Genomic DNA, 20,319 nt, shown 5'->3' with positions numbered 1-20,319 from the left:
ATATGTATTGTACAGTAATACAGCAGCAGATCTTCACATGCTACCTCTCAGCTACGAGAGAGTTGAATTGTTATTCAGCTGTTTTATTTTTAAAACAATCAAATGCTGCATTTTCGATCCTCCAAATGCACATTGATGTAAATACACATCTGGAAGTACTAGCAATTCAGCACAATATCCTCCTTTATTTCTTGGAATAAAATTGTCTTCCAAATTTGGGTTTGGGAAAAAAAAACCTTCCATGAAAATCTACACATCTGTTCATACCCCATTCTCACAAAGTTACATACAGCATGGACTTGAAATGTACATCTTGAACCACTTTTAACAAGAAAGAATCACTACTCTTGGTTCTTAGTTAACTGAATGAAACAACTACTTCATTTTTTAAATAAAGAACACTCTTGCACACACCATGTAACTCTGCATGAAAAAATAGGCTTTCTTCATACATAAGCTGTCATAGTACTGGCTGAGTTACAGAAAGCTTCATTGTAGCACTATTTCATCCTTTCTCAAAAAGAAAGCAAAAATAAAGTGTCTAGTAGTAGAAACACTGTACAGGGGAAGAAAAGATACTTCAAAATACCTACATAAAAGTGTATTTTTAAATGTAAGTAATACAATTGAGAAAAACACTAATAAGGCAACTTATTTCAGCAAAGCTGCTTATTTTTCCTTTCCTGCCATGTCACCTTCGGCCCCAGATCTCCTAGTGGACCAATCTCTGACGGCAATCCCAGTCTAGGCAATGTCACACACACAGACGTGCAGACACTGGAGCCAACAGCATTGTACAAGATACTCTTTTCTTTTAGTATTGTACCATTGTTGCCTGCTTTCCCTCTTAATTTACTGTTTTTACAACAATTGGAAAATGCATTAAAAACAGATGTTTTCAAGAAGTCTGATACTTTCAAAAGCAAAATCCAAGCCAAAACTTTGGGAAAGGTTGGTAACAGGTTCCAGTGAGCAAGGAAGGCAATTACAACACAGCCAACCTAGCACATGAAGGAATGCTGTACTAGCAGAACAGGTATTTGCAGACCTAAATTACCAGTCTTTAAAATGTCTCTGGTGATCATGTTTTAAAAAGTTATTCCTTAGACCGTATCAGCATAGAACGAACACTGGAAAAAAATAGCCTTTACCTTCTTAAACAATCTACAAGGACTTATCCCAAAATACCTCCATCAACACAGCACTCAAAGAAGCAGAAATCTCAGAAATGGCATTGGGAGCTGCCGGTTATGACTCAGTTTCTGCACACCAGGTGGAACAGGTTATCTTGTCTTTCCCACTAATTTAGACCCTTCAGAGAGCTTCTCCAAGCTTCCCTCCGGTCAGCACCTGGTGCCACCTAGTCACACTAACATGGTCACAGGTGGGCTCTTCTGGGCAAAAACTCAAACAAAGCAAACCTTGTTTTCAGTGGCCTTCCAAATTCCTCATTGAAATGGATAACTCAAGTATGCGACTTATTTCTGGGGCCCTACAAGGAAAGAGCAAACTATCCAGGTGCTGCAAACTGGAAGAGCATTATGGTAAGGTGCAATCAAATGTTCTTGTCATTCCTGGATACCGTCTATTTCTGCAAAGGAAAGAGGACCTCTTTATATTTGAAACTGTAACAAGGCTGTGAGCAGACAGACTCCCCCCGAATGCTGGCAATTATTTTGTGTACTGCTTTCTGAATGCACAGTGAGGAATTTTTTTAGGCATGCACTTTCACAGCAGATAGAAACAGAAGTGTAACCTAAGAAGAGCATCAGCTAGTACTAATTTTATCAGATTTATCAGCTAAAGCTTACACAACTTTTTATTATTTCATAAAGCATACCAAACGCTAGTTCACTCCAATCAAAGTACTATCCAAGGTAGAACACACAGAAGGTGAAGAACTAATCAAGACAAAAGCAGAAACAACCCATTACAAAGATAGATTAACTGATTAATAACAACTTTAGGTTGTGCCGAAAAAAATTAAAACATGCCCCCAAAGTATTTTAATAATATAATGACCTGGCCTCCTAACATTAAAAAATTGATTTCAACACCCATTTTAGAAAGTAATAGCACAAGGTACAATGAGTGAAATGTTTTTCTTCCTCTGTATTTTCTATCCCCATTGCAGAAATTCAAAGAAGGCTTAGCTTCTAATACAGAGCTGGACATGCAGCACCACCCCTAACTGGTACTTCCAAAACAACTGGAGATCAGCTACCTAGACATAAACACCAGCTTCTGTAAAGGCTTCACTGATACCTATGTATCTTAGAACTGCAGAATGAAAGAAAGCTATCAAAGTGGGTCATGACGTATTGCCAAGGGATGTGTCAGTCACATCACCTTAACTGGAGAAAGTTAGAGGTGCAATAGCATTCAGAATCTAACCAAGACTTCGACTGTGCTACTGATTCCTCCCTCCCTCACAGCTGCTTTCCAAATATGATGCTTCAAGGATTCAAGCTACCGGAAGAGAAGCAAGTTTTACATGTTTTTCTCTGTATACAAGAATTCTTAACCCTGAAAGCAGAAAACACCACTGAAGTTTTGTGGTTTTGGGTCCTCTTCTCTGTGGAGAAAGTGCCTCTCTGCAGCCTGTTTACATTAGGATGAATTTCCATTCTAGGCAAATAGATAATATGGTTCTTTCTGCTTCCATGCAAGACCACAAGGCTCAAAAAAAGCTGCTACAGAATTGACTACAGTTATTCGCTTCACTTCTACTGCATCCAGGCAGAACTATCCAGGCACTAGTGCCAGCAGTGCCCGCAGACACAGGGAAAGAGGGCTGCCATCAGTTCACACGGTGCCACCATTAGAAATATTACCATTATAACCATGACACAGGTACAGAAACGTTTAACACACGCTATTCATCTATATCCCACTTTGCCCAGAAGCTCATGCAATTCTGGACAGTATCATGCTTCTTCCTTTAGGCATTAGTATCATGCAACATACGGACAGCATCACCAATTAGCACAGCCAACAGAGTAAAAGGAACCAAGAAACCAGAACAGCAGAGACATGCAGTGTTTCCCTTCAGCTCTGGTTACTCCTTTTTTTTTTTTTTTTTGGCACACAGCCATCATTTCCCTTTCTCCCTCCCTCCCTGACACATCACTAAGAGGTTTTCCCCTCATCTCCTTTTATTCACAGATCGTTCCTCTTCGAAAAATAAGCAACATCAAATTTGGAACAAGTCTCAATGTCTGTGATATGCAGCAGCGCACAGGCACCTCAAGTCTACCTGCCCACAGATGAATCCCATAGGAAAAGATCGCCAGGACCTCATACAAGTACATACTGGCCTCACATCTGCAGAGGAGAACTTCAGTGTTGATACCAGCTGTTGTCCTATTCCTACACAATGTGCTAACTTCCAGCCATTGATCTTGGCTTGCATCAACCCTGTAGTGACTAGCCTCTCCAGTCTTACTTAGAGAACGCACCAGCGGATGAGATGAAGGAGAGGGGCACAGAGAGCTCACATCTTCTCTTCATGTCCTGCGGAGGCATGGAGAATCCCCAGAACCCCTCTCTGACCAGGTCCCTGTAGAGCTCTACCCTAGGATTCACAGAGTTTTCTGCCTAGTAGCTAAACTGGGCAGTGGGGAAATGCAGATGCGCAATGGTAGGAGGAGCCAGGTGCCAGTGTGCTCCTGGGTCTCACCCTGATATGGGTTGGGATGCACCCCAGGTGTAGATCCAGTCTTCTGCACTCAAAATTGTGCTCAGCACTTCCACTTAGCCAAAGCCCTACAGAATCAAGCGAAGTCTTTACGGATGGGTGCAATTTATTCACGCTCTCCTTCTCAACACGCTTGCTAGCTTGTGAAGAATCTCTTGAAATCAAGGAGGGGTTATTATATAAATGTCTAATTTTGATCTTCTCTTGTTGGCCCTTCTCTGAGCATCACCAACAGCATAGTAATTAAGTATTTCATTTATGTTGAAACCTGATCAAAAGCAACAAAACTTTTAAAGCAAAACAAGGATGAAGCAATGAGAAATTACAGTACCTCAGTTTTTAATGAGAGTCCACTGTTAAAGAATATAGCTGAAACAGCAATGTAAGTTATGGTAATTTCTGGTTTCAAGGGTCCTAAAAAATATAGAGAACAGAGTGAACTGTAGTCAAAGAGACAATTATATGCATATATTACATCAAAGTAAGTGAGAATCTTTAGAAAAATACCTGCAGAAAATCAAATCATTCAAGTCTCCTTAATAAAAAGAGTAGGGTTTTAACTGTTAAGTTACAGAAAGCATGCTACTCATTTCTAAATAAAAACAAATCAGTGAGTGACCAGTGAGGTATGGCGTTGTAAAGATTGGGCTCCCGTGATTACAGGCCACTAATGGGTAAATTCTGCAAGTGTGAAAAAGGGGGAGTTTTCAGAGCTTGGCTCTGTCACCAGAGTACCCCCACAGCAACAAAAATTGAAACCATACACTAAAATGAAAATATGAGCTGCTCCCTCCACGAGGGTATCTACATCGTTCCCATATCTACCTCTGACGTCCCCCCTGCAACACACATGCCTGACTGGCTTCCTGCAGAAAGGAAACCAAGTCATTCCTTGCAATGAGCTCCTTGAAGCAACGCAATTCTGTGTTATTCCCCCACAACAGGGCTGTGGCAAAATGCTTCATCCCAGCCCTAGGAGAACACATTTCAGACACACTGCTGCAGTGAGAGCATCCAGGGCAGATGCCTGCACCTCCAAGGGTTCCACAATATTAAAAGCTTATATTTGTATATATAGTTATATACTTTTTTTTTCAGGAGATTAAAATAAAGTAGTTTTTGTACTCCTATAAAAGTGATGAATTATCTTAATACCCTTTGACTTTGAAAGCCACAAAATGCAAAAAGTATACATGCATGTTTTTACAGGCATTCAACCAGGTATTTCAATAAAAAGAAAGTATTAACAGCCTACTTGGGGTCAAACTAATATCCTAACTCTGCAAGCGACAATAAATTGTGATGAGCAAAACTGCAGCAGCAAACAGGCAAGCCTTTACTCCACACACCAGAAGAGAAGATCCTTTCTGCTCTCTCGAATGAATGACACATTGATGTGAGCAGCATCAATGATCCTTAAATTAGAGGGATTTGATAGTACACTGAGTCTACTCAGGCTTGCATCTCAAGTCGTTTAAACCAAAAATCCTACTCTGAAATAACCTTGTTGATGAGGCACTAAAAATGTGTGTGTGTTAAGTACAAAAAAAAAAAAAAGGCAAAACAAACTGCCTATATGAAGCACAATGTAAAAATAAGCCAGGAAATGCAAAAGTTAAAGTTGCAGCAAAGCACATGGCTAGTTGCAAAATCAATTGCAAAAAAACGTTAACTGAAAAGCCAGAGGAAAAAAAAAAAAAGAAGAATCCTATAAATAGTTATACAGAAAAATATATAATTTCTACATACATAGACAACTATGTAACTTTTCTAATATTTTAGAAGATGTACATATGGGCACACAGACAGTTGGTTAGGTGGTCTGGATAAGATGAGGGTTCTTCTAGGACCCAATTTTTCTGTCACAGGTTTTTCACTGGACTGCCTGAACTCTATTACACTGGAGAAAACTCTACCACTAGAGCACTCGCACGTTCATGCGGCCCAGGGAATTCCAATCAGAACAGATCCCCTTCATCTTGTGTGCCAAAGACTGATCAGGAAAGCTCTTTTCATGAAAAACCAAAATAGACACATTCACTGACTAGGGAAGCATGCCAAAAAGGGCTTGGTTTGCGCCCTGAAGGTGAGACCAGCACAAATCTTCATTTGTGGCACAGCATTCCACTGGTATGGGTGCTGGGCCCTCCGTGTCATTCAGTAGGGCTCTGCAGATTGCAGTGCATGGTTTTGTCCCCTGGAGGATGACAAACTTTGAGCTTTTTTCATATGCTGACTTTTTCCAGCCCACCACCTTTCACACACACACACCTTTTTTTTTTTTTTCCTCCTCTGGTTTTAAAATGAGCACTGAGGTTCCATGGCTTCAGAAAAGGGATACTGTTATTGGGAACACATCCGACAATTACTATCAATGTTTACAAGCTTTTTCAAGCTAACTGTCCCAGAAACAATACCATGTCAATGTGTACTATCTCTTTACAGTAGAATAATTAAATTGAAGTCCTCCACAATAAAATGCAGGAAATAAATTGTGGAAAAATAATCTCATATTCTAATTTACAGGGTTTCCCACATTGCTGCTAACAATCAGTGTGACAATCAAACAGACAGGAACAAACCACCTAATACTATAAACTCAAATTTGTCTTTAAGATCTGCTAAAGACACAGCGTGGATCCTGCAAGAAGCTCCACATGAGCCCTATTCACCTATGCAAAACAGCACACGGATGTAAGAAAGGATCCTTGCAGAGCAGGAATTTGCTTGCCCTGAACTCCATGAAGTACGGGAGCCTTAGCTGCCACAGCAAGTTTTCAGAGCCATTTGTAAATCTTTTTTTTTCCAGAACCTGAGAAAAAAAAAAAAAAGGTTAGCTCCTCAGTGAGGAGCTGTCTATCCTCAAACTTCAGCTGTTAAGAAAAAAAATCTCTGCATATTAAAGCACAGCTAGATCCTTCCTCCAGTCCTGTAACGCAGAGTTGCTAAACAAATTCTGCTGAAGTGTTCTACCTTCCTTTCCTTAAATCTTTGGAATGCAATCAGAAAAAAAGTATAAAATTTAACCTGTTTTTGAGAACTGTGAGCATCTGGAACTGAAGTTACAATGGCAACTAAGCAGCTGATACTGCCAATGTGTACACCTAAACATACGCTGTTTATCTTTAAGTAACGCTGGCTATTTCATCAGCTCTGGCTGCAACAAGCACAAAAGGCTTCATTTCATCAGAGACGACAGATCTTCCTTCTGGCTTCTTTACCGTGAGCACTTAACACCATTTTGCACAGAAGCAGTTTCACCGTTTCCCCTCACCTTCCGTGAGGGGGGTAAAAGGGGATGGAAAAACCATCTTTAGAGCACAAGCGCCTTACTCCAAGATGAGAAAATCCCCTGGCTGAAAGCAGCCGAGGTTTCGAGGAGCTCTGCGCTGAGCTGCCCCCTCGGGAGGCCAGTCACACGCCGGACTCCGCCAAGCCCCCCTCTCCGAGTTCCTCAAGTTCCCGCTCAGCCACCGCAAGTCCGCCCAGGGCCAGCTGCCGGGCGGCTCTCGCCGCGAGGAGCTCAGGCAGTTCAGGCGGCTCGCACGGCGCCTACCGGGGGGAATTCACCCCGAGACAGCCCCGGGCCGCCTGAGGAGCGGCGGCCAAGGCGCGAGGGAGGCTCGGGGGGCCGGGGCAACGGCCGCCCCGCGCGGGTAACGGCCGCCGGTAACGGCCGCCTCGCGATGCGGGCGGACTCACCCCCTTTAACGCCGACGGCGGGCTCCAGCCTCGCCACGGCGATGACGAGCACTATGCCCACGATGAACCAGTCCTTCCGCAGCCGCTCCAGCAGCCCCATGGCGCCGCTGCCGCCGCCGCCCGGCTGGGCAGGGCAGGGCAGAGCCGGGCCGGGCAGGGCGGGGCGGGGCGCAGTCTGCCTGCCCGCCCGCCCGCCGCCACGACCGGCCGGATCCGCTGACGGCGAGAAGTCGCTCCCACCGCCGCCATGGCTACCGCGCGACTCCTAATACCGCCGCGCCACAAAGGGGGCGGCCGCCACCGGCAGCATCGGCCGCGGGGCGGGGAGGGAGCTCCCGCACCGCCGTGAGGGCTCGGGGCGGGGGGAGCGGAGCTGCCCGTGAGGCGCGGGGCTGGGCGGCGGCGGCCGGTGGCGGGCGGGGTGCGCGCTGCTTCGGCACATTACGACGGGCGCGTGACGCCCGGCGCCTGACGCGCGGGAGGGCGGGCGCGAGCGGGCGGTTGCGGCCGTTGGGCGGCTTCGGTTGGGGTGGGCGGGTGGCACCGGCGTCCCGTCAGGAACAAAACGCCCCTCGTGCCCTAAAGGCACCTTCATGTTTTATGAGTTATCCCGCTTCATTACGTAGGAGCACCCGCTGAATTGCCGTGCTTCCAAAGTCGGGAAATTCCTCTCGCAGTACTCAGCGTATTTAACGTTGGAATAAACCCATCTCCATTAAATCACCCTCTCATGAAAGTGCAATTCCGCCGCTCGACCCGCGCTTTCAATTTCCCATTCCTCTCTTGTCGCAGCTTCCTTGACGGATTCATTAGCCTAGTCTCCGCCTGGCCATGACCCCCTCACTGTAAATCACCTTAACAAGGAAATGATAAAGTATAAAACATCCTATCATCACAGCTGCTCACACAGCCACGGGCACCTTGTTCCAAGGCATTTTAAACACACAACAGTTCCACTCTGCAATTTCCACACATTCAGGTAACTTTATACTTCGGTGTCTACAGCTGTGTTCAGGTTTCAAGGAATAGCCGTGCCACATGCTTTCTGCTACCAGGGAAATAAGCAGTGATAGCTCAGCTGTAATCTCAGCTACTCCAGGAAGCAGGTATTGCTGTATGTCTTGTGAGATTCACTTCTATTAACATGTATACATCATAGCTGCATTTTATTTATTTTTGAGCATGGAAGGAATGTGCCTTCTCCCTCTCACAAGGGGATCCCAAACATACAGTTTAAAACCATTAGATAGTTTGCTGCTTTCCTCCAGTTCACTGAAGCACGCCTTAGCCCTCAATCTCTGCTCAAGTACAAGTAACAAACTGCAAAACATTCCTGCACTTGCCTGTGCAGCTGCTACAGATCAGCTCACAGAGGCCTCACTCTGCACCAGCACAGCTAAAAGGTGCAAACACCTCTAGGGCAATTCAGAAAAGCATTGTTACTGGGGAAAAGCAAAATACTGAATAATCTATTGAGGCCGAGAAGTTATGTCCCCAGAAGTTAGAAGCAGCTTCATTTTATACCGAGTGGAGTTGCTACAATACCGCTTGCTGCAGAAGCTTCAGATTGATGCAAAGAAGGGGCGTGCATAGAAGGTGTTCGGTCTGGCAATGAAACTCCCTTCTGCAGCAAAGACAATATCTCCCTGCATTTGCATTGCAGCTTTTATACAGTGCTAACCTTGCCTCTCACTCTTCACAGATGAATACTAATGGCTAATTTCTAACATTGCCCAATTAATTCAAGCTTCATTTGGGGGCAAAACTGAGGATTCACACTTGTAGCTGAAGCTAGTCAGAACCATAATATGAGTATAGCAAGGGTTACGGCTGCTGAGAACTCTGAAAAAGTCATTTTTACTTACCTCGGGATTCCCATTCCTGTTAAAAATATTTTTATACACTCCAATAAAATAATATTCCTTTGTTCCAGATCTGAAAAAATGAATTAATATGTGAGGCATTCAAGTATCTTAGTAATGGGGAACCACTGTACAGTGAAGTTTGTCTCTGAGTAGGGCTTCAGTGATGTGCAGTAAATGCATGCATGGAACACCAAACTGGATATCAAAGAGCTGCACAGGGAGTTGGGGAAGGCTTCAGACTAGAGTTCATTAGCTAAGCGCCAGCCAACTTAGCCAAAGTGTCAACTGACAGATCCTCTGGCAATACGGTGGGATATCACTTAACCCAGGACTGTCATCCTACACACAGAATCCAAGAGGAACAAGTTACATTTGTAGGAACATCTTAACATGCTTCACATCAAAAGCACTTCTCAGCTTTTGAATGTTTACCCCAAAACATTTCTATGCACAGGGCTACCACCGTCACTCCAATCTTTAGAGTCAGAGCACAGATCTCTGCCATCTGAGCTACTGGCAGGAACCAGTGACAGCCGTAAGCAGCGTGGGGCACTAGTGTGTGGGAAGTAGAGCGCACACGTCGCCAGAGAGTTGCGGGTGTTTGCTCAGAACAGATCCAACTGGAGAAAGTTGGAAACCTCAGGTTCTCTCCCCAGGCTCTGGAACATTCTCATCATCTTTCCCAAAGGGTTACTCCTTGTACACCATCCCAGCCGCCTCTCCTCCTCTAGAGAAGGATAAGCTATCTCACTGAAGATTAGATTTAGAACAGTTAAGAGAAAAAAAATCTGCTGCTTTTCCAGCAGTCAGAAATCACAGAAAAATGTTAACTTTTTTTCTTTAGCAAGTATAAACAAAGTTTTAACACAGCTCCATTGCTTTCAGTGAATGCTTTTTCTGGAAATTTTTCCAAGAGATCTGAACATTGTAATAATCATCTTTTGCCCACTGAACTACAAAACACAGGGATTCACATGGCTGTCATCTTCTATAACCTTTAAGATCCTACACATATTCAAAGCTGCATATCAAAAGACTTGTACAAAGGTATTTTAGATGTTTTTGTTTAGAAGCAGTTCTTCATATATCATAAGCATATAGATCTCTTAAGATTAAAGTGTTACTGCTTTTATAAGAGAGCTCTGTAAGCCCTGCCCTACTCCACCAATGTGGAACAGGAAGGAAGAAAATACGAGGGATGTATTGTGTAATTGACAGGACTCTCATGGGTCCTAAGTCTGTTTGCAAGACAGCATCACTATTTTTATAAGCAATTTGTCATCCACGTTGAAGCATTTGTTCGCTATCTGCCATCCAGAACCACATCCTGTAACATTTCACTTTCCTCGACAGGTTCCCATACAGATACTGTGCATTACCTATTTAACCACTGGGATTGCATCAGATCCCAGAGTCATCTGGCACCTGTGTAAGTGCATTCTCCATTACATCATACAAAACTGCATCAGGATATATTTAGCTGTGTCTCAGACACAGTACAAGAACAAGAATTTAGCATCTCTCTGATTTCACATGACCAAATTTTCATTTCTGTACAATTTATTTCAAGAACAGAATGCAAACATACCTCGGGGTTTCCAGATGCTTTCCTGCCTCTGAAGGCCCTGTTGCTTCCTTCTGCATAATATAAAAGCATGGAGACATGAGTAACTATATGACACCAGACCTTTGTTGCTCACAGGTAGCCTGGTGAAATCAGTGGGACTGCGTGTGAGCAGCATCCAGTTGTCACATTTGCAAAGATGCAGAAGTGGGCTGCATGTTTCTGGGCTTCACCTCATGAAGGATCAGCCTTATGTTGTTTGTAACCGGTGCTGAAACATTGGCTTCTGCTTGTGCCAGATGGAGCCTGTTCCTTCTGAGTCCTCAGCCTCTTAGCTGCATGACATACCTGGCTGTCTAATAACTACACACAGTTAAGGTACTTCAGGGAATGTGCCGGGATTTTTAAGTCCTATAGTAGCAGGTGTCATCTGATTATGCATTTAGACAGAAGAGATTTCACTATAAAGGAGAGGGGATCATGAGATAAAGAGAGCTTAAACGAGAGGAAGGGAGTATTAAATAATTTAGCTTGAAAAGAACAAAGATATTCAGAATGAACAAGATAAAGCGAGGTGTTAATTATAAATAGGAAAGTTGAGAAGAAAAAGTGGAACTATATGGGAGACAGTTTACAACACATTTATATTTCTCACAAGCACTTAGTGGTATAATCTCAGGTTTTCTCAGCAGCTGGAAGAAATGGCTGTACTGATCCCATTAGCTGGTTTTGCTCCTGGAAATGGAGTGCGCAGTGCTTACTCTGTCCTGGCCCAGGTGCTCATGCTCTTATCTGTAAGGGGTCATTTAGTTGCTGCTACTGGACATTATAAAATGCCCATGAGCACTTACAGATTGCCAGCTGCAGAACTTACCACCATTAGTGCAATGCAGTAGTAGGAATTATGTACAAGTTCAATTTAGTACAGCACTTAATGGGACTTAAACACACAAATAGGTATGCTTTTCTAAATAGAAGCTATAAGATGGTAAAAGGTTTTGCGGATCTTTATTTTTATTTCTATAATGATTTGATCCCACCCCCAGCCCCCGAGACTTTAAATGCATAATGCTTTTTTTTTTTTACACTAATAATAAAGGCTCCTCAGATATTTAGGTATCCAACAAATGAGCAATTATTATTTTATTTAAGAGCCCAATGTGAAATTCTCATGCAGTAGTCTTAGGCATTAGGAAGAAAATTTGAGGGAACAGGGACCCCTTTCCTAGAACCTACTTGTTCCTACGGAGTCACAAGGCACTGGCTTCAGGCTCCTCTGCTCACAATATTCTCTTGTCTAGACCTCCAGGACAGCATATAGATGAGGGAGGAAGAAGAAAATTTTTATATTTTGCACTTCTTCAGAGAAATATGGTTTCACACTGGACAGCAAGACTATAATGCATTCAGATGTTGGGATTTTTAAGATGATTGAAATTTTTTTCAGTTTTATCATGCCAATCTTCTTGAACTGCAATTTTAAAACTTTTTAAAAAACATGAAAATCTGTACACATTTAAACCTGAAAAATGAAAGTGAAAATGTAAAAATAGCTTCTCTGGATGATTTCACAATAAACAGTGACATTTAACCTGCTAGATAAGACATTTCAGAAAGAACATACTAATACTTTTATATCTTTCTCCCTGCACTTTCACAAATAGCTCTTTAGTCTTGCAGTAATCATACCGAAACCCCTGAAATATGAGCAGTTTCAGTATAAAAGCCTTTGCTATATTTGCACAGGGAAGAAGCAGCCAATGTTTGCTCCTGGGTGTGCACATGTGTGCAGATGCCAGCTGTTTACTACAGTTTCAGAGTAATTAGCTGCTCACAAGGGGAAGAGCGTACAAGTTGAAGAACAAGGAGAGCGATCATCCCCGCCCACAATACTTGTCACAAAGGTCAGGTTTGCAAGGAGCAACCACCAGAGAAACCAGAAATACACGAGCACATATAGACTTGAGAAAGAGGCAGCTGCTAGAAGAAGGACTTGTCTTCAGATTGTTGAAAACAGGCTTTTAGAAGCTTAACGTATATCTTTGATGAAGAAGGAATGGCTTGTCCATGTGGAAGGACAGCCCATGCTCCAAACTTTGTATTCTTTTGATTTTAACAGAACCGAAGAGTTGAAAGGTTCAGAGAAACAGGGCAAGTTCTCCAGCTTCCCTGAGCAAAGATGCCAGAGAACATATTTGGCTCAGATTTATCAGTCTGTCTTCACCATGCCATGGCACCTGTTGCTTATCGCTTCTCAGATCTCTGCATGCCATTGCCATATCCTATCTTCACCGCAGGCCAGGGTCCAGCCCTCCATCGCCCCAGAGAAAAGACAAGTGCATTCCCCAACCAGAGCTGGGCTGAGCTCTGACCACAGCCATGTGGATGTTTGGGAGACTGGTCTCAGGACCAACATGATGTGCAATAGAAAGGTACAAGCATAAACACATCCTCTGTGCTTACCTTGGTGCGTTGACTTCTGTTGATTGTTATGGAACTGGTTTGATGCTTGAAATAAAGTCTGACCATTCACTTCTCACCAGCCACCATGATTTCCCCCAGCAGGATGGAAACATAAAAAACCTTGTTATACATATGAGGATACAGACTTACAAAGTGAAGTTTTACCTGCCCTCCTTCTAAAAATACAGGCCATTCCAAGTGCAGGGAAACACAGGAGCTTGCAGCCATCTAGCTTGATGATGCAGTCATTTACCTGCATGGAAGCAAATTCGACATTATTCACAAATCAATTTCTTTGATCACAGCCTTATCTGGCATTTGCTTTAAAATGGACCGGAAAGTGCTCCCAGAGGAGCATCTGTGCGTGTGCTGCACAGGCCAGTCCTCAGAGCACCTGCTCCCACCCGTCCCTGCAGCACCAGGCCCCTTCACAGTGCTCGAGTTAGGCTGCTTGCTTTCTTCCTAAACTGTTATTTCTACCAGGATCTATCTTGTGTGATCTATCTTGATCACACCACAACGCTTCTTTGCGCCAGCTCTAGCATAACTCCAGGCAACATGCTAGCATAATTCCAGGTACGTTTGCACTGCAATCAAGGAACTGCAGTGCATGTGCACACAATGGACCTCATTTTAATGGAGCCCTCCGTAGTGCCAACCACAGTGATTAATGCCATTGTAGATTCAGGCTTCCATACAAACAGGCACCACCAAGCCGAAGTTATCAGGGTTCCCCTTTGCACTACTCTGAACAGAGTCAAAATCCAAACTCCTCCACTGCCTCCTGCAGACACCCTCACCAGCCCTGTCCTTGAGGCACAAGAGCACCTGGGTGTATCAGGCCCCATCTACTATTGCTATCAGTTCCACTCTTCCTCTTCCCTCAAAGATTCAGAGTTAAATGGAAAACTCATCTCAAGTGTGCAAGCAGACAATCAAAAACATCAAAAGTTGAGTCAGGTAGGGAGACAAGCTAATGGGAAGTACACTAACTAATGAGGAGAAATATAGCCAGATAGGAAGAGATCCTTTGAAAACTATATATTAACAAATCAGCTTCTGCACAGTTACTGTATCTGTCAATAGAAGCAAAAAGGAGGATGCTGACAAACCTTCATCCCACGATCTGTGGCATTAATAAATAACGAAGTGTTAAAAAACTGGGACACTTTGTGCCTATAACAATATCACACAAGGACAAGGGAATAAAGCTGAACAAAAAAGGACATAATTGTGTATTGCTGGTAAATAATGACATAAATGGAAAACAAAACCGCAGAAATAAATCCAGTCCCTCCACTACAAACATTTAATAGAAAGAAAACATGACTGCCTCTTGTTGTTGTCGTCAGTAATCAGATCCAGATCTGGAAGTCACTGTGATTAGTTTTGGATGCAGTCATTATTCCAGAAGCATCCAGCCCAAACTGACTATTTAGATAAAGACAGAGGGGATGGAAGCTGAGGGAGGGCTTTTGGGGTATGTACCACCCCAACATAAACAGCACAATGAAAGATACAGCCTGAAGGAAAAGCTTTTTAAACCCCTAACCTTGAAATATTCCAATGTTAATCAGATCTCACAAAGGTTTTTAAGCAGCACACCCTACTGCCTGCCATCTACACAGCTTATGCCACACAAGCCATCCAAGGCTGGTTTTGTGTTGCTCATTTCTCAAGTCTCATCCAAGCTCCCCAGTTTTGTTCCACATAAGCATCTTATATGCCAAAGCATTGTGCTGTAGTAAGCAAGGGAAGGGATTCATTTTTTGTGGGTTTAAGCAAGTCAGAAAGCCCACTACAGAAACTAGAAATAAGGAAGGCAGATAAACACAGGGAAGGATCATCTGGTAACGTAAGTTGGACTGAAGAATAGGAGTCTGAGGAGGCTGAATTAGTTAGGGCCTTATATTCCCTTTATAGGATGTTCATCAAGCAGAGCTCTGCCTCGAACCCTTCAGGAAACAGGAGAGTTACGATGGTGCCTTTTCCCTGAGAGCGTTTCTAAGCTTTCCTCATAGGAAGCTTTCCTTGTGGTGCATTCTGAAATAGATCAAATGTAAAGGAAAATCCCAATTCAGAATTAATTGGCATACATTTTTCTTCAGGAGCTGGAGAGATTTTGAATTTCTTCCTTCTAGATGAACTCACAACACTCCTGCAGTCCCACATTTGAGGTTGTTCCTGTCTTTGTAAGCATGCAAGCACAAGGCCTGCAACAAAACACATCTGATTTTGTCACACCACCCTGCTATTCAAGTGCTGTCCATGGCCCACGCTTGCTCCAGCTTCTCCTTGCAGCCTTAGCTTCCTTCAGATTTGTTCCCCTAGCGGACGCAGAGTCACAGGGCGCGAGCCCTGTTTGGCATGGACCAGTTCCAGCATCCCTGTATGCTCAGAGCCAGATGCTTGGTGGTATCAGGAACCTGCCTGCTTAAGAAGTCCAGAACAACACATCACTTGGAAGCACTTTGTACACGGAGCTCCAGGATCATCACACCATGTCCTTATCTTCTGTTATTTCATGACAGTAAAGGCATTTCTACCATGACAGATCACTGTCCCCTTAAGCCATGCTTCTGCTCTGAAGATACAGCTTTTTTTTTTTCCTCCATTCTTTAAAAAAAAGAAAAACATGCCAACCAAACACCACATCCCCTGTATAAGTACCACAACTACTTATCCAGACAGGTATTCACTTTTCATCTGCCATCAGCAGCTATCTGTATACGCACCAAGCTCCGTCTGAGTCACACAGTAATAATCACTGCTTATATACAAGATCCCTTGTGTACTGTATATTAATGTCTGGCTGGTAATTTAATGGCACCTCTAGGCATAAACAAAAGTTTATTAAAACAGTAAGTACAATGTTCCCAATGACTGGCCTGCATTTTTAATTTTCTATTCAGCATTCCAAAATCCAGAGCCAGCCTTCTTATGCAAAAAGACAGCTACAGAGTTAGCACCAAGCAGCAGCATTTTGTGCGAGTTAGGCACAGCATGGCCTAGAGCAATAGGATGCTTCATTTATATTCCCAACCCTTTCTTTTCTGATCGTCTTTAACAATGACAGCCAAACAAAAATTTGGATTACTAGGAAACGTGTACAACTCAAGAAAGCAGCAGCATATTGATTACTCCTCACAATCAAATTACTTGTCAGCTCTTCGCTGGGAAGCCACATGGCAGCTGAAGCCTCAAGCCCCAGCCCGCAGTTGGCAGTGCCCTCTGTAGTTTAGACCGGGCTGTGCTCTGAACATTGGGCACACAAACGTGATGCTGTGCCCTCCCTGCAATCCTCTCCTTGTTCACACAAGACACTCACTCCACAGTGTTTTGAAGACCAGCAGGTTTCTTTTATGAGAACTCCTTGAGCATGATAAATGCATATACTATGGGCTTCAGCTATTACACATACTATGCATTACAGTGGGTGAGTAGGTGGATATTTTTCATGATATTTAAAAATCAGTGCAGTTTTCCACTTAAGTTTTGGGTTAATTAACAGAGACCTGGAAATCTGCAGTAGGCAATTAGTCCATGAAGGAAGTGCAGCATAGAGCCACCAGCAGCCAAGCAAGGAGCTCTGCTTGCCACAGGCTCCTCTGAGACCGCAGCCACATGTCTTAGCAGCAGTGATGCTCCTCTGCTGCAACTCATCACACATTAGGGGCCTGCAGCACTTCCCTGCTCCCAGATAGTAACGTGCCCCACCTCCACTCTGAAGGAATGTTCTCGACTCTCCCCTGCACTCTTGGGTTTCCACAGGAAGGAAACCTGAACATTCAGGCAGCCAGATGTGCTCCCATGTCCCCCACCTACACAACCAGAGGAATAGGACTCCAGGCACCCAGAGCATACACAGATGTTGCCAGCTCTTTGCTTGGAGCCTGGAAGCATTTGTCATAACCTAGAGCATTTGCCTGCTCACCAGAACTGAGTCACTCAGGCAGCTGAGAAGTCTCTTGCAAATAGCACCAGCAAAGGAGGAGAGAGACCACAGGTATTGCAGAGGGAAATCCACTAGAATAAATCCTTCAGTGCCTGTGTAAGGATAAAAATCGGTTTGTAAGAGATAAAAGCACTTGCAGCACATCAACTGCCTTTCAGTTACATTCTTCAGTGCTGAACACAATTCAGATTTTTATTGTTAAAACACATTTTCCTCATTCTTAAGAGGCATCCTAATATAAACAGATTTGCTACTGCCCCATTAGCCTTAACCTGCAGAGCTTGGTGTCCTTATTTATAGCAACATGATTTTACCCTTAAAGAAAAACTGTTCTTTAAGCTCTGTTCCTGCAGCTTCCACTGTCTTGTCAAAGATTAGATATCAAAGCTTTGAATATGCAGCAGTAAGTGTAGGATCTTAAGTCTTGGACATGTATCTTGTTTATTTTGTCTATCAGAAATTGATGGCACTGTTCCCACAAGAAGAGGTGAAAGGTAAGGTACCAGGAGCAATACTGATATAGCTGTGGTATTTCACATTTCCAGTTAAAGACCTGGGTCAACACTTACCTATGATAAAATGATTCCACAAAATATTCAGGCATAACGGACTGCTCATGCAAATGAGTTTGCAGGATCTGGCCCAGAACTTGAAATAAAGCAGACTAACACTGCTGTTGGATCCTTCAGACTTGCTGTGGTGGCACGTCCCTAAAATCCTCACAGAGGTCAAGGGGTGTTCCATGAGGGAGAGGAATTTGTATTCAAACCATTCCCTGGCAGAGAACACCCACTGTAAGGCCTTCCTTTCTAGGTCTTACCCCTAGAGATGAGGATGGTTGCTTAGGACCCTCACCCTTTCAAGGAGAGTATTCCTCCCATTTTAATCTTCCTATTGTGATTTAATAAATTGTTGAATGTTGCACTGCCTTCACAAGGTCCAAGCTGCTCAACAGCCACGTGGATACAACGAACTGTGGCTAAAATTCTGGTCAACGCTACACTTGCATACATTTTTAAGGTGAAGAGGCAGATTCATTTAAATGCTCTTCTGAGTTAGAGACCTATGACTTTAAATCATATGCAACTTAAACCGAGTTAATAGCAGATACATGTATGCACAATGACAGCAAGCCACTGACTTCTTCATTCCAGGAACAGGAAAGAAAAACGTTGGTCAGAGTCTGGAAGCTTTGCATATTCATACTTCTTACAGTTGTTAAATGTTTGAAAATTCAGGTAATGAGCATACAATACTCTGGCTGCCTCTGTATTGCTTGGGGGTTTGCTATTCTCATAATATCTCTACAGAAACCATTCTATCAAGTCAGTTTTTTTCCCCTCAAATTGAATTAGCACTTGTACATTGAAGTTTTCAACATCACCCATAAGATTTTTCAACTTGTCAAAAGAATCTGCATGGTCTCTAACCATGAATAAAAATGATTTCAGATATCATCTTTATTTGAAGTTTTATTTCCTGGGATTAATTTAATTGATTGTGCTGGTGGCTTGTTAAGCAGCTGCTGAAATAAACAGACCATTTGTCTTCCTATGTAAACATATGGGTACCTGGTTTAATTACACTTCATAATAGTGCTGGAAGGGGAAAAAAACAAAACAGAGTAAAAACCACCCTGTTTTTCCAGAGTGCAAACACAGACTTGAAGTTGTAAGGATTCTCTCATAGCAACAAACTTGGCTGCTCTTCTTCTAGGAAAATTTTAATAAAGCTTTTATCATATGGAAGAAAAATTATGAGGTTATATATATCTACTGAACTTTTTCCACATATAGCCACGTGCTTACGGAAGACATTCATGTTTTTATCCTTTCCTGATATAACTAGGAATAGCCCCATAAATCTCCGCTTCACTATAATTCTCATTTTATGCTTTGCAGACCTAATCCTGATTTGTGTCTATTACAATCACATTAACCCTGTTTTATAGCTGTGTAACAGATCAGGGTCTAACCTGGGAACTTGAGATAAAGCCAAAAGAGGGGCATTCCACTCTATTTTAACAGATATTTTTACTTCTCCCAGACAGTTCTGATGAAGAAAATAGCATGGCCAACAGAAATAAAAGGATCAATAATTCCAGATAACTCTTCCTGGACTCTTTTGCAAGAATTATTTAGTTCCTTTAAAATCTATATATATCCTGACTTCCTTAGCTATGTTCATTATACAAGCAATAACTCACGGACTTATGTGGGAGATGAGACAAGCAGAAGCAAGTGGAGACCCCAGCATTGAAGCTTAAGGAGGCAAAAAGTCACTTCTGTACCAAGAATCTGGAAAGCCATAGGGGTGTATAAGATCAGTTACCAACATCCTTTTTATGCCCAGATAAGCACCATTCTTAGCAATAAGCACGTACTGTACAAATGCAATATTAACAGCATGTAGCTGTGTCCAAACAGCAGGAAGCTACATAAACAAGACTTGTTACATTACACACAGCCTCAGCTTTTCCCCTCCACCCAGACAACTTCACCAGCTTTCTATTACAAGCTTTTGATGAAATTAAATTCACAAACACTGTCAAAGCACCTACAAGAATGGGTGACAGTAAGGGACAAAGTAAATGCTTCAGGACTAGCTCATTTTGAGGCTGTCAGAAGGCCTTGGAAAGAGTAGAGGAGAAGCACACAAGTGTTTGGGTTGGAAGGGACCCCAAAGACCACCTAGCTCCACTCCCCTGCCACGGGCAGGGACGCCTCCCACCAGACCACGTTGCCCAAAGCCCCATCCAGCCTGGCCTTGAACACCTCCAGGGATGGGGCATCCACAGCTTCTCTGGGCAATAGCAGAGTAACTAGATTGCACGATGTGTGAACAGACTCCAGGAACCAGACCAGAAGAAAAGTGGCTGTGGTCCCCAGGCCAGTGAGCTGACAGCTGCTTCAGAGCCAGGAAGCTGGGCTCCAAAGTCACCTGCAAACCACTGCTGCACTGATGACACTGTTTGCCTGTGGGAAAGGAGTGGGTCTCCAGCAACACCAGCTAGCCTTGCAGTTGCAAAGTGGAAAGGGGGAAAAAAAAAAAGGAAAAAAGAGGAGCCCTACAC

General features: G+C 43.3%; 1 protein-coding gene and 1 long non-coding RNA gene across 23 annotated transcripts in view; both read right to left on the bottom strand.

The window, feature by feature from the left end:
- Positions 1-7,810, bottom strand: part of SLC10A7 (solute carrier family 10 member 7) — a 180,673-nt gene extending 172,863 nt beyond the window's left edge. For 4 of the 22 annotated variants that reach the window (XM_083834718.1, XM_083834721.1, XM_083834703.1 and 1 more), the window contains exons 1-2: positions 7,400-7,739; positions 4,029-4,111 (exon numbers count right to left, since the gene is read on the bottom strand). In XM_083834718.1, coding sequence (XP_083690844.1) covers positions 4,029-4,111; positions 7,400-7,499 — 183 coding nt within the window. In that variant the 5' untranslated portion in view covers positions 7,500-7,739. Of the gene's footprint in view, positions 1-4,028; positions 4,112-7,399 lie in introns of all 22 variants that reach the window. The other 18 variants (XM_083834715.1, XM_083834714.1, XM_083834716.1 and 15 more) reach the window with 13 other exon arrangements.
- Positions 7,811-9,360: 1,550 nt separating this feature from the next.
- Positions 9,361-16,325, bottom strand: LOC310898940. The gene is made up of 3 exons (XR_014583866.1): positions 13,292-16,325; positions 12,065-12,131; positions 9,361-10,902 (listed from the first exon to the last, which is right to left on the bottom strand). It is a non-coding gene; the product is annotated as an uncharacterized lncRNA (long non-coding RNA).
- Positions 16,326-20,319: the final 3,994 nt, after the last annotated feature.

This window comes from Anser anser, assembly GCF_964211835.1.
Source record: "Anser anser genome assembly, chromosome: 4".
Taxonomy (NCBI): domain Eukaryota; kingdom Metazoa; phylum Chordata; class Aves; order Anseriformes; family Anatidae; genus Anser; species Anser anser.
Note: the sequence above shows the minus strand (reverse complement) of the source record. Positions and strands in the feature narration are given on the sequence as shown.